This window comes from Dothidotthia symphoricarpi (assembly GCF_010015815.1).
Source record: "Dothidotthia symphoricarpi CBS 119687 unplaced genomic scaffold P153scaffold_3, whole genome shotgun sequence".
Taxonomy (NCBI): domain Eukaryota; kingdom Fungi; phylum Ascomycota; class Dothideomycetes; order Pleosporales; family Dothidotthiaceae; genus Dothidotthia; species Dothidotthia symphoricarpi.
In genome coordinates this window covers 950,123-963,268 of record NW_022985010.1, presented here as the reverse complement: position 1 = coordinate 963,268, position 13,146 = coordinate 950,123, and the positions used below count along the sequence as shown (strand labels likewise).

Here is a 13,146-nt window from a genome sequence, read left to right as displayed (position 1 = left end):
AGTATAGATCAGAAAACGCCTACTTGTCGTCGTTGGAAAAAGGGAAAAAAACGCCAGAGGAAGAGACCATGGCAAGAAGTAGTGTAATGCTACTAGACCAGACCAGAGCAGACCAAACCAGACGTGTGTATCGTTTCGTCGTCTGCCACCACACTTTGCTGCTCGCCTTGCACCCAAACGCTTGCAGCCAAACCTACTACTCCTCTTCAATGTAGCCAAAAGCGTGCCCTTGACTGCGCCAAGATGACTGCTATTCTCCGCTCTCTCTCCCATCTCTTCACACACATCTAACAGCACTTCCCTCCCATGCCCGCCCCCGCGTTCCCGTCGCCCCCGCTGACATCCACCTTGGGGCCCTGCGTCGTGTCCGTCCGCGCAGTATCGATAAGCCTGGTCTTGATATCGGCAGCGAGCGAATAAAAGGCCTTGTCGACGTTGATGTTGCTCTTGGCGCTGACTTCGAGGAAGGGAATGCCGAGTTCGTCTGCAAGGGCCTGGCCGCGTTCTGTGCTGATGACACGCTTCTCTTCCCAGTCGCACTTGTTGCCGATAAGGATCTTGTTGACGCCCTCGGTAGCGTGTTGCTCGACGTTGGAGAACCATGTGCGGATGTCTATCACGTCACCTGTCAGCACTACTTCTCATCTTTGCATGTTGGTAGATCCCAGAATAGTGAGCAAACATACTGGTAAAGCTGCGCTCGTCGGTGACATCGTAGACGAGCAGAATCCCCATCGCCCCCCTGTAGTAGGCTGTGGTGATGGTGCGGAAGCGCTCCTGGCCGGCGGTATCCCAGATCTGCAGCTTCACGCGCTTGCCGTCGAGCTCAATGGTCCGGATCTTGAAGTCGATACCGATGGTCGTGATGAATGACGGCGTGAACGAGTCTTCGCTGAAGCGCAGCAGACAGCATGACTTGCCTACGCCCGAGTCGCCGATGAGAAGGAGCTTGATCTGGGTGGAGTGTTAGTCGATCCTTTGTGAATGGTGAAAGGGTAGCGCATGGGAGGCGCATGGGCGGGCTCACAAGAAAGTCGTAGTTCCTGGTGGACGCCATGGCTTGTTATGTCGTGCAGTCGTGGTTGGCGTGGTCGAGGAAGGAAAGTAGGTTGCGGCAATGCACCCGCCGGCGGGTCTGCGACGGTTTGGTGGGGAGAACGCGCGGGGAATGTGAGTGTGCAGTTGTTCGAGGCAGACGTGGTATACTGGTGATGGGCGATATGTAGGCGGTCTGGCGGGCACAGCTGTCGTGGTGGAGGTCGGGTGGTCGGTAGGCACACAATGCAGGCAAGTCGGTACGTTGCGTTGACGTTGGCTGGAGGATCGAGCGTCACCAGGCCAGGGCAGCACAGCCAGCCAAGTCCACCGCCGGGTAAGCGAGCCGCTGTCGCCACTGCCGTTACATGTGCAACCACTTTCTTCCCACACAGACAAACATGTGCTAGTCATGGCACTGTCATGGGTATAATTGCTACCTTACACCACTTCACTAAACGTGTCCAGGTCTTCAGGCGAGCCACTTGGAATACGCCCACCGGATGCGCTCCACCACCTTCTGCTGCCTCTCCAACCCACTCCTCACGTCCACCAGCTCGTCAATCTCTACCAAAAAGTCGTGGAATATGCGTCTGGGGAGAACCCCACTTGCAGCCTGTCGAAGCAGATGCACTTCGCAGACAAGCATACCATGATCCTTATACGATAGCTCGCCAAACTCATTAGGAGTGGCGCTGGTCAGGATGCGGTCGATGTTGCGCAGAATAAGCAGAAGTTGTCCTTGCCTTGCCCACTGCTGCACGCCCTTGCGGCTGCTGAAGACCCCCTTGAGCCATCTGTATACGCCAATAGAGACGAGCACGCCAGGTGTCAGACCAATGAAGCCAAAGAGTAGTTCCTGACTCTTCAAAATGCTGTCAATGCCACTCATGGCAACTTCGACGTCGACTTTGGTTTTCTGTACTTGGATCAAGAGTGCGCTGGCAAGGTTTCCTACTATCGCACCCTTCACTGGGCTCTGGATATCCTTTTCATACGACCTCAGCACCGTTGTCAGGTCGCCTTCCCTGACGTTGGCTTTGATGTCAGCAATCTGCGATTCGTTCAATGCTGCACCCTCAGGGTTCTTGACGGCGAAATCGACAACCATACGCTCAAGGCTTGCGCGATCGGCTTCGAGGCTGCGTTTGCTCATAATGGAGACCTCGCTGTCCTCGTCGTGACGGATAGTACCAACGACTTTCTTGGCGGGCTCAATTACCCAGTTCTGCCAGAAGTCGATAACTGTTTGGCCAAATTCGCGGATCCATGTGAGAATCTCTTCTCTGCGGTTAATGAAGATGCGGAATATTGTCGTAGATGATATCAGGAGAGCAGTAGCGGGAAGCCAATAGCGGATGAGACGAGACGGTCGGCCATTCTCTTTGACAACCGCGTTGAAGTTTGCAGAATAGGTAGGCAGAGCTTTTCGAAGCAAGTATTGGAGGCGTTGTGTGACATCGGCTGGCTTGAGGGTACTCGCTGCTCGTTCGCCAGAGGGCTCGTGCAGTTCGTAATATTGGTCTTCTTGCGTCAGACTGGCAACGGAGTCGTCGAAAGTCTCAACTGAAAGTTCTGCGGCGTTTACGCTTTGAATGACAGCGTCCATAAGAGCAATGCTCTTTGACACGACGCTCTTCCATTTGTGTCTGTGGTCTTGTGTAGCAGAGGGGCTTGGTGTTTGGGCGCCATCATCGCGAATGCTAAGAACCGTCAGCAAAGTATCTTACCACTGCAATTCATCACTTACCTCTCGTTACCAAGGCCTTCCCCTAGTAGCACGCCCAGCGCGTTCGCGTTGACAGCACGTATCTTCCTCAACACTGCGCGCTTCCTCCTCCCCTCGTTTCTTACCAGCGCCAACGGACTAACTACTCGTCTCTGGATATTCGCAATACTGCGCTCCCGCACTGAGTCCTTCACCAGCCCATAGAACTGACTCCACCCATCCGCCGTATGTCCGCCCCGTGACCTCACATCTTGGATAATGTCCCACGACCACGCCCACAGCCGTACAGGCGACGTCTGTATCCAGTAAAGTCCAGTGAAGCGATACGTGCCCAATATATCGTCCCAGTACCAGATGTCGTCCTCAAGCGGAATTGTCTGCCCAAGAATCGTATTCAGAACCTCGCCATACGCCTGCGTAGTCGCCTTGCTGATCAGCAACCACTCGAGCTCGTGTTCGTAACTCGCATCCTCCCTATTTTCCAAACTAACCACCTCCTTTCTTTTGCCCTGCGCAAACCATTGTTCACACGTCGAACAGCTACTCGAGATGTCTGCCCGCTCGAGAGTTTCCAATATGCGGCTCGCAGGTACGAGACTCGACTTGGACGACGAGGTAGTGGAGAGCGATTTGATCAGGTTCTGCAGATGCGCTATACGGGCTGCCTTGGCGGGGTCGTGGGCTTCTTCTGCGGTGAGGGTCGAGACGCTTGTTCCGCCGTGGGTGCTTGACAGCTGCAAGCGATCAAGCTGGCTGTCTATTCGACGCACATGGCTGATGTATCGTCAGTTGCTGATACTATCAAGGTATCACGCGAATGAGGTGTTGCGTCGGACTTACTCGACCACGAAAGACATGGTACTCTACCGTCGTATCGACGCCCGAGTCCAGATCGAAGTGTGGATGGTATTTGTTTGGTGATCTGAACTAGGATGACATGTGCGCCTGCCCGAAAGTGGGCTGGTTTGCGGGATGACGTCAGATCGACCGTTGAGCTTTCGTCGTCGACATACTGAAGTTTGACACTTTTCAAATACATGATCATGGTAAAGTCAGAACAATGGCTCGAATTATAAGAGATTTAATACAATACCTATAGTGTAACAACATGAACACGTTTACCACGTAAAAATAATTTCCACCGTAATATAAGAACATGACCAAAACGAGAAGACAACAAATCCAGCGCTCACAGAGCAACAAAAGCAAGCATAGCCCCAAGGAAAGCGTACTCGATCTCAATCCCAAACAGCGAAGCAGCACCCGTAAACTCCGCAGATGACGTAGAATTAGCCCCAATACCTGTTGGAGCAAAAGTAGCCATCGTCGAGCCCATCGGATAACGCGAAGCAGTCGTCGAAGCCGACGTTTGTGCAGGCGCAGTACCAGGAACAAGGCCAACAGTCTGGGTGGGATTGGAGTCAGCCACACCCTTTTGCGTTGAGAAGTGAACCTGCGGGACCGTAATCTCCATTGTTCCAACCGTAATGGTTGTGCATGGCGTTTTTACGGCGGATGCCGAACTCGCAGTTTTGCTGATACTTGCGGTGGACGTCGTTGGGGTTAGGGGAATGTAGCTTGGACAGTCGGTTACGATGCCTGGGTTTTCCGAGACGTGGTCGGCGCAGATACCGATGAGATACTCGAGAGCCTGCTTTGTCTCGGCGTCGTTGCTGCACCAGGCTGAGACGCAGTCAATGACGTTTTTGGTGAAGTCTTTGATCTTGCAGTAGCAGTTTGAGTCGGTGTTGTCCTTGCAGCCGGTTGAGTCCACTTGTATCCATGTATTCATGCACCTAGGCAGGACGTCTGGCGGATTCGAGGAGGGAGGTGTACCGGTACTTGACGGTATGGGAGAAGTCGAATTGGAGGTTCCTAGAATGGGGGTTGTACTGCTGACTAAAGGAGGTGATGAGGCGGAGATTCCAGTGCTCGTTGACGGGTTCGATATAGCAGTGGTGGAGCCTTCGCAAGATCCGCCATATCCTCCATAGCAAGGAGAAGATGCGCTAGTGCTCTTGAGAGTATAAAGAGAGCCACTTGGCGAAGAAACTGGCGGAACTACAATAGATACTTGTGATTGTGGCGGCACACTGCTGCTCTGGCCAACCGGGGGAGTGTCTGGAGGGGAAGAGGAGGATGTGTAAACTGGCGCCGAGCTGGCGGTGGAAGGGACAACACTAGAAGGTGTGCTTGATTCTTGCGTCATCACGGAAGTACTTGTCACAAATGATGTGGTACACTCTTCCCCATAGCTTCCGTCGCACGAACTGCTCGATGTCCCGATATATGAGGTAGTTTGAGAAGCAGGCGGTGTCTCAATCAGAGAGGAAGAAGCAGGTAATGTCACCGCCGAAGTGCTGCAGTCTTCACCATAACCTCCATTACATGGAATGCTAGGCGTTCCGGTGGATGGGATTGTCTGAGAGGCAGGCGGCGTTTCAGTCAGAACAGAGGAACCAGGTAGCGTTTCAATTGGGGTAGAAGGGACAGGTGTTGACTCGAAAAGACTAAAAGAGGTAGAGAGTGTCTCGATCAAATTGGAGGAGACCGGTGGCGTTCCGATCACGGCTGTGGAGACGAGTGGTTGATTATTACACGACTCGCCTTCACAGGAGGCTGGCGGGCTCGACGGAACCGGGGGTTGAGTTGATGTCTCGATGGTCGAAGTGGTAACAGGGGGTAGAGAATTGCAAGAACTTCCATCACAAAGAGCACTTGTAGTGGACACCGGCGGCTGGGTAAGCATGACTTGCCTTCACACAGTACTGATGTGCCTGTTGTGACTGGGGGTTGAGTGTTGCAAGACCCACCCTCGCAAGAAGATACCGTCGTCTCAGTAGGTGGTGCTGTAGACCCAGGCTGGGACACAGTCGGTGTTGTCGATGAAGGAGTTCCAACAGTTGGAGACGTATAGATCGTCCCACTATTGCATTGGAACCCAATATTGTGGAAGCCAATCTCACACTCTTTCTGGTCGCCGCTGAAGCGACTACCAAGGTAAACTTCTACGGATGTTGCACCACCACATCTACGTTCATGGATCAGTTTAGCGTTCTCGATAACGTGAAGAATACGTACTGGGAGTTTTTGATCGTGCTCCCACCCACTTTACAGCTCCAAGTTGAATAGCAGGTAGAACCGTCTCCCATTCTGTAATGTAAGTCCAGATCGACATCAAACTCGACAGAAACGTCGATGTAATCAATCGAGAATCCTGATTTCCTCTTATCACAGCCGAATGATGCGAATTTGTCCTTCCGAACCTTGTTCTTGATACATTTTGAGCCGAAAGTGCGCTTGCTGATATGATCGCGCTTGTTGAAGGAATTTGCGCATGTCCAGCCACCAGAGAAGTCGAAATCGCCATATTGGAAGTTGGAAATACCTTCCTTGAGATCGGACCAGTTGAAGCCGCTCTTCTGTTTATCATTGCATTCGTTGTCGTTATAGTTGGGTGATTTGAACGGAGTGCCAAACAGATTCCAGGTCGCTGTGACCTGCTGACCGGCTAGGCTGATCACAAGAAAAGCGAACAAGTTCTTCATAGTGAGAACAGCACGAATGATAGTGATAGATAGGATATGTAGTGAATGTCAAAGACAATGTCGTTGCAGTGTTTAATGAACGCAGACCGAGAAGATTATTGTGCAGAAACGAAGGTAAGCTAATTGAGCACACGAAGAGTTAGCAAATAGAGCAAGTAAAAGAATGAAGTATAGAACTATGGATATAGAGGGAAGCAGATAGTCATTATATGTTGATTCTCTGTTTCGAAATACACGGAATTCGAGACTATCGCAGAAAGGTCGCCGGCGAACAGAACATAGTCAGGTACTAAGCCACAGTCTTGGACGAGGCGTCCCTGTTAGCTTTGTTGTTTTTAGTAATTCTGTGTACGTTTGTCGCAGGTATTTTGGGTTGAGGTAACATCTGTTGAGTGACCTCCGCTCTGAAACGCTTTACAAAACGTCAACATTATGCGCGTGCAAGTCAACCAAGCGGGATATGAGGATGACTGTTAGACGAATACGATATCATCATAAGACAACGACAATTTTCCGCACTAGTTTGTTTCACCTTAATTCATGGCGACGAGTATGTCCTGGAAGACTCGTTCGTCAATCGGAACTGTCAAAACGGTGGAGTCGATTGTTGGAACTTGGAAGACTGTCTTGTTATTTTGATGCGAGTTACCGTCTGCAACGACTCTTCCTTGCTCATATGCCCAATCCTTGGGTATTAAGTCTACCGTCAATTTGCAACGCCAGCAATGTCATTACCCAGAGATAACCATCAAACGCCCAACCTCAATATGCAATTGTATCATCTGAATCGCTTTTTTGTAACGTTAGGAAAGACACCAATGATCGGCAAGTTCGCTCGCCGTCAATCTAGCTTCGCAATTTCCAGCACATATCTGATCACACCTAGCTATTGTTTCCATTCTACGCCTCATCCTGAACGGTGATGTGAACAACTTCATCCCCGCGACGATCGCTCGATGAGTAGCGATGAGCTGCTGTATGAACTTGAGCGTGATGTTGATTTGATGCGCGAGTGAGGAACGGAATCTGTAGCGCGCCGATAACCGCTACCAAGGCTGACGCCCACCATGCCAGGGGAGTGAAGTGTATTTCGATTGAAAGACCGTAAAGTAGACCCGCGATAGGGCTAGCAACTGTTCGGCAAGCGGCACCCGTTGCAGCCGCGAGCCCATTAATCTTGCCGAGGTGAGACTTGTCAGGCGCAGCCTCCTTGATCATGATGAGCAAAAGGGGGAAGGCAAGAATACTGGTGATGCTGCGGATGACCAAGCAACAAAACAGTGAAATGAATACCATGTTCGTCGGAAGAAGCTGTAGAAATGGAACTGCAAAGTACGCAAGGGGATGAAAGACCGTGACTAAGAGCAGTAACCGCCATACACCGAGGAATTTGGCTAGTAGGGGAAAGACAAAGGCTTGAATCGCGAGTTGAATAACGCCGTTGACAGATAGGATGATGCCGACGGTTTGAATCGGCATGCCAAGACCACCCCCCAACGAGGAAAGAGAAAGATCTAATGTGTTGACCTCGTTCTCGGCTCGCTTGTCTTGAAGGAATATAGGTAGGAGGTGATCGAAAGTCATCTGATCAAAAGTCAGCGAGTGTAAAAGTTGGACCTTTTTTTGAAGCAACTTACAGAATGGTACGTGAATATTCCTAGAGCCACTACAAACATGACGACTGCCGGTGTAAAGGCCTTTTCGTTCACTGAGGACTCCACCCATTCCCCGTTAGATCGCACATGCCAGACCTCGTCACGTCGCACCTCAACTGCGTTGAACGTTCCATACGATTCAGTGGTCAGATCAGCCCCGGCGTCAGCAGTAGCACCTTGAGTCGGGAAGAGTGGGGTCGCTGCAGTATGCCTCTCGCCGTCCCCGGTAGATACTTGCGGCCGTCTATCTGGGTGGCTTTCTTCCAGCAAGAAATAAGCCATGATAATGGAAACTACAAGCAACGAGGCGCAAATTAGGTTTGGAAGGAGATACGGAAATGTCGCAAAGGGACCTGTAGGATTGAAGAAGGATGGGAAATTCTGCGCTGGCTCTGCGAAGTAACCACCGATAGAGGCTGTATAGTCAGTACCAACCTAAAAGATATGGGAATTAAGACAATGACTTACGGCCTATGATGGTTCCGATACTCCATACAAACGGCATGACCGAGTACGCTCGTGCTAGGGATTTCTTAGTAGAGATACGGGTATAAAACTAGACGCGTATACTCACGTTCATGTTCTGGTCGCGTGACCAGCTCGCCCACGATCGTTTGTATAACTCCTATGTTGCCATTGAGCGCACCGCCGAGGATCCGCCCTGCGAGGGCGACCCAGAAGTTTGGAGCCAGCCCCACGATTAGTAGAGAAAGAACTGTCCCCAAACAACCCAAAATGACCACTGGTTTACGACCAACGCGGTCTGAGACGGCGCCCCAATACATACTGCTGCATGCTTCAGCGAGCGAAAAAGCCTTCTCTAATGTCAGTGAATGTTTTTGTATTAGTGTATATGAAGGTATCAGCTTACGGCAATCAGTATGCCAGCGAAGAAAGGCGCGTTTGATTCAGAGCAAACGTGGAAATTCAAGACGAGCTTCCACGCGTAAGGGAACAAGGAGGTCAGGGCAATTGGCTCTGCCACTCTAACCAGCGCTGTGCCATTATGTCAGTGGCTATCTCGTTCAATTCGAGGACATGACATACCGAGCAGAAAGAGCTGAGCGGCAGGGAAATTGTCGTCCGACGCATCTCGCGTGTTTGTTCTTCGCTTGTTAAGTAAACACATCCTCGAATCTGACTTGATTCTTACGGCTTCGCCTGCAATTATTTGCAAGCGCGTAGAGATATTCTACGGGTTTGTAGTCTATGGTTGGTTTGTTCAGAGTGAGCGTTGTGTGACGGATCAACGACCGAAAGTAGGGTACGCGACGCGGAGTGAGGACCAAAGGTCAAGGGGGTGTGGCAAGAGTTTCGTTATCGCCGTTATCGGGCCTTGGCGAGTTCAAAATCTATGTTCGTTGTCACTGTCAAGGTCTCGTTGTGACATGAATCTAACGCGTTGAATGTGATTCTAGACTTGTGAACAGTATACCACCGGGTCAATCCCGATCACATGACGTCAACCTGAGCATTTTCATGTCATGTGATCGGGATTGTCATCCCGAGACCCGGTGGTCCACACAACCCACAGAAAACACGCTGTATGTGTGAAGTTCAACACGCAAGCCTACAGGCGCGTCTGCTCTAACCTACCTAGCGTCCATGATCAGCGGCCAGACCTGGAGGTCGGGAATCATCCCTGTCATCGTATCCGCTGCGACCCACAAAGAGAGGAGAAATACGGTTCCCTCCTACTCTTGGCACTTCCAGTTAATCCAACGTTGAAGTAGTTCTTTTTCTCGGCATCATTACACTTTATACTATTCATGCCTATCACAATTATTGAGGCTGCCGAACCATATTAGCGTATCGCAATGGCAAGACTTTTGTCGCCACAAATCAATGTGCTTGCAGCATGAGGCGCACAAAAGCCAGCTGAATGTTCAGCTTGCAGGCCCGCCTTGCGTTAGCCGGACGTTCTGACTGGAACGGGACGGGGTATGTGCAGGGAGGCGCTGTTAAAGCAAGTCGCTAGCTAGTAAAATGCTCCAATAGGCAGACTATAGGTTGCTTCATTGCTCCAGCCTACAGCCGAACCGCTGCCCGCTGTCCAAGCTGTCCAAATCTAACCCGCCAGTCCCTACCAGTGGCGCCGCCGCAAGGAAACAAGCCTTAAAGGGCGCATCCGCTGCATGACCCATTCGACGTTCGGAATCCCATAGTAACTTAATTCAACGGTAACGTCAAGCGTTACAACCACCCATGCGAGACCATTCAATGTCTCCCGCTCCGGTTGCTGGATCGTCCCAGACGTATTCTGCCCTTCCACAAGCAGGGAAAACGCATTACAATGTCCAACAATCCGAACAATCCTCGGCGTCGGATACGCGACCGCCACCTACACATGGAAGAGGCCTTTGGGACAAGCTCGGGTGGTACAATATCGGTGTTCTTGTTTTTGGAACTATTGCAACCCTCTTAGCAGTTGCATTTCTAGGACTGCTGTGGGCAGGATCGCGTGACGCGATGCAAGGCGGAGCTGCACCCCCAGTGTGGTATCATATCGTTGAAAGAGCGTGGACCGCGCGAGTTGTAACCATCTGCACTGTCGCCATCAGGCTTGCAATCACAGCTCAGATGGGTGTATTTAGCGCTCTTGTAGCAGCACTGGTTCTCGAGAACATTGGAGTACCCACATCACGACTACCTCTCCTATCCGTTATTCGAAGTGTAAACACCGGCCCACAAACTCACTGGACCAACATTCTTTCTATTCACACTCCATCGCAATTTTTCTATGTTGCTGCCGTCGTACTCGCCGTCCTAAACTCATTCGCACTACAATTCACTTCGACCCTCCTCCTGAGCGATTTTGGACCTACGCCCGTTGTTTTCGATAGTAACTCGAGCTCTATTGCCTATGGTATACCAGTAAACAGCTCCCTGAGTGGGACGGATTTCTTCACCTCAGGGATGGACTACATAAAAAATGCGCCATCGACGTACGCCCGATTCGCCGAGTACACTGAGTCGCCGTACGAGGCCATAAACTACGTAGACACCGGAAAGGCGCTTCGTGCTTATCTTCCGTTCAATTCTCTGGATCAGCGCAGCTTGAGAAGCTATAATGGGCCGGCCAGTGTTGTCGACTCAAGGGTCATGTGCGTTGCGCCGTCGTTGATCATCACCCGGATTTCTTTGAATAGCGACGTGCTGACAGTAGCGGGTAACTTGACTTGGGAAGGCTCGTATCCTGCTCTCAGGTCCACCAATTCTTCAGATGCCTCTGAGGAAAGCGATGTCACACCGCAGTTTGTGTGCGCGGCTACCATGTCATCAGAAGACGATGTTTCCTCCTACTGGGAGATGTCGGTCTGCTTTTCCTACTTCCTTGACTCAATCCAGTTTTCGGAGAATATACAAGACGGAGGCCCAATGCAAAGTCCTTTTCAATTCTTGGTATTGAACACGACGGGTGCCATGAGCAGTTGGGACACGGCATACTATGATGACAGTGTACTCGAAGAGGATCGCGGACAGTTGGAGTGGAATCAGACCTCTTCAGGCCCTTGGACGAAATTCACCACCAGCAACAGTTCATTGGGCCTTGGTTTGGATGCTAGCTTGTGCTTTGCGGACTTCACTACGACCGAGTATGACGTCGTCATACACAGCGACCAGGATTATACTGAGCCCGAACTGCAATGGAACAGTGCCTCTCAATCCTACTCCACCGATGATATTCAGCGCGTGCTCGGTGCAACCTCTGAGTCGTCGCTCTCATTACGCGGTATACCCAGTTTACGTCCAGCAATAGACTGGAGTTATTCTAGTATGAAGAACGCAACTCAATCATCTATATGGTCATCTATCTATACGGTGATCAAGTCTAATTTCATTTTTCTCAATCTAGGGTCTGAGTTCACTGAAGGGGAACCAACCCTCGTCATGTCCTCGAAAAGTACAGGTCAATCAGTCCATAGATCACACGCAGCCATCTTTCAGGACATCATGAAGAACACAAATAACCCAGCGCTCGCGCTCCAGGCCTTTCTTACTGTAATCACGCAGATGGCCTATTATGACTTTTTCCCGCAATTCGAGGTCACTGGCCGCTCAACACATACAGCTTCTTCCACCGTCGTTGTACCAATGCAATGGGTCGGCTTTATCGTCATAATGGTACTACTAGCCATCCATTTCATCCTCATTCTCGCCGCGACGATCCTGTTCCTCACGAAGACCAAGCATTCTCTCCTTGGGAATGCATGGCAGGCTTTCGCACAAATTGCTTCAAAAGATGTGGACCACACTATTCAATATGCGGCCAATACGACAGACAATGAGGTTCAGCAGTTTCTCAAAAAGAATGGGCACGACAAGACTGAGTTCGTTTTGAAGACGGGCTTGGACGATGGAAGAAGTCAGGCTGTGAACCGTCGTCGTACCGGGAGCACGCATGAACTGCAGTTGTTGAACAGAAATGGCGAGCCGATTGACAAGATATGAGTCGTATGTATGGACAGTGTAATCTCATTTGGTATGCAAGGATATATATGCCAAGGACGTTGTAATGGACCAGGAGGAAACACGTGTGACCCTTTAGAGAGACGTAAGAAAGCAATAATCGAGTCGGTTAAATAGAGCAATCATCAAGATCAGGAAACATTTCTGGCCAAACCCTCTAATATCAGTCACGCTACATATCTGCAAGACTTTCTTTATACCCAGACCACACCATACCCACCACATTATCCAGTACCAATAAAAAGTCCAGCGATTTCTGTACGTAGATACTATTGCCTCCCACATAGAAATATCGCTACGGCAAGATTACTCGGACGTTGCGCAATACGCCATCCCATGCCAGAGACATCCCACTTCTCCCCAACACCAAGCTGCTTCTCTCTATCTATACAATTCTCACGCCAAACCACACAGCATTGAGTCTCATATTGAAGCTATCTGTGAGACTGCATGTGTGCGATACACTTACGCGTGGTGTGCCTTATTCGTACTGCACCTCCAACGTCTTTGTGCATACCTTACTTACCTCTGCGTAAATCCCCCTGACCGCTCCGCAGGTTGTGTAGAGAAGATTAAGTTTAGAAGTGAGGCTTACATCTACCTCCAAGCTCGAATCGTGGTGAGATACGCATTATGCCTTGCGGTTTGTTGCTGGAACAACCTTTCCTGATCAATTCCAACCCTGTCATCTTCCTTCTTCTTCAGTAGA

At 50.5% G+C, this 13,146-nt stretch overlaps 4 protein-coding genes across 4 annotated transcripts; 1 reads left to right on the top strand and 3 right to left on the bottom strand.

The window, feature by feature from the left end:
* Positions 1–287: 287 nt before the first annotated feature.
* On the bottom strand, positions 288–3,621 carry P153DRAFT_373060 (NCA2-domain-containing protein; the record flags this gene model as incomplete). The annotated part of the gene is made up of 5 exons (XM_033669439.1): positions 288–613; positions 687–892; positions 1,536–2,738; positions 2,786–3,538; positions 3,605–3,621. 5 exons carry the CDS (start codon positions 3,619–3,621, stop codon positions 288–290), a joined length of 2,505 nt encoding a protein of 834 aa, XP_033527840.1.
* A 332-nt stretch (positions 3,622–3,953) lies between these two features.
* P153DRAFT_428421 (uncharacterized protein) lies at positions 3,954–6,468 on the bottom strand (the record flags this gene model as incomplete). Its single annotated transcript, XM_033672717.1, has 3 exons — positions 5,846–6,468; positions 5,578–5,795; positions 3,954–5,515 (listed from the first exon to the last, which is right to left on the bottom strand). Exons 1-3 carry the CDS (start codon positions 6,310–6,312, stop codon positions 3,954–3,956), a joined length of 2,247 nt encoding a protein of 748 aa, XP_033527839.1. The 5' UTR covers positions 6,313–6,468.
* Positions 6,469–6,934: 466 nt separating this feature from the next.
* On the bottom strand, positions 6,935–9,473 carry P153DRAFT_428420 (MFS multidrug transporter-like protein). Its single transcript, XM_033672716.1, has 6 exons — positions 9,015–9,473; positions 8,839–8,963; positions 8,542–8,782; positions 8,436–8,489; positions 7,950–8,383; positions 6,935–7,896 (listed from the first exon to the last, which is right to left on the bottom strand). Exons 1-6 carry the CDS (start codon positions 9,094–9,096, stop codon positions 7,213–7,215), a joined length of 1,620 nt encoding a protein of 539 aa, XP_033527838.1. The 5' UTR covers positions 9,097–9,473; the 3' UTR covers positions 6,935–7,212.
* Positions 9,474–10,187: 714 nt separating this feature from the next.
* On the top strand, positions 10,188–12,419 carry P153DRAFT_381879 (uncharacterized protein; the record flags this gene model as incomplete). Its single annotated transcript, XM_033670083.1, has 1 exon — positions 10,188–12,419. One exon carries the CDS (start codon positions 10,188–10,190, stop codon positions 12,417–12,419), a length of 2,232 nt encoding a protein of 743 aa, XP_033527837.1.
* Positions 12,420–13,146: the final 727 nt, after the last annotated feature.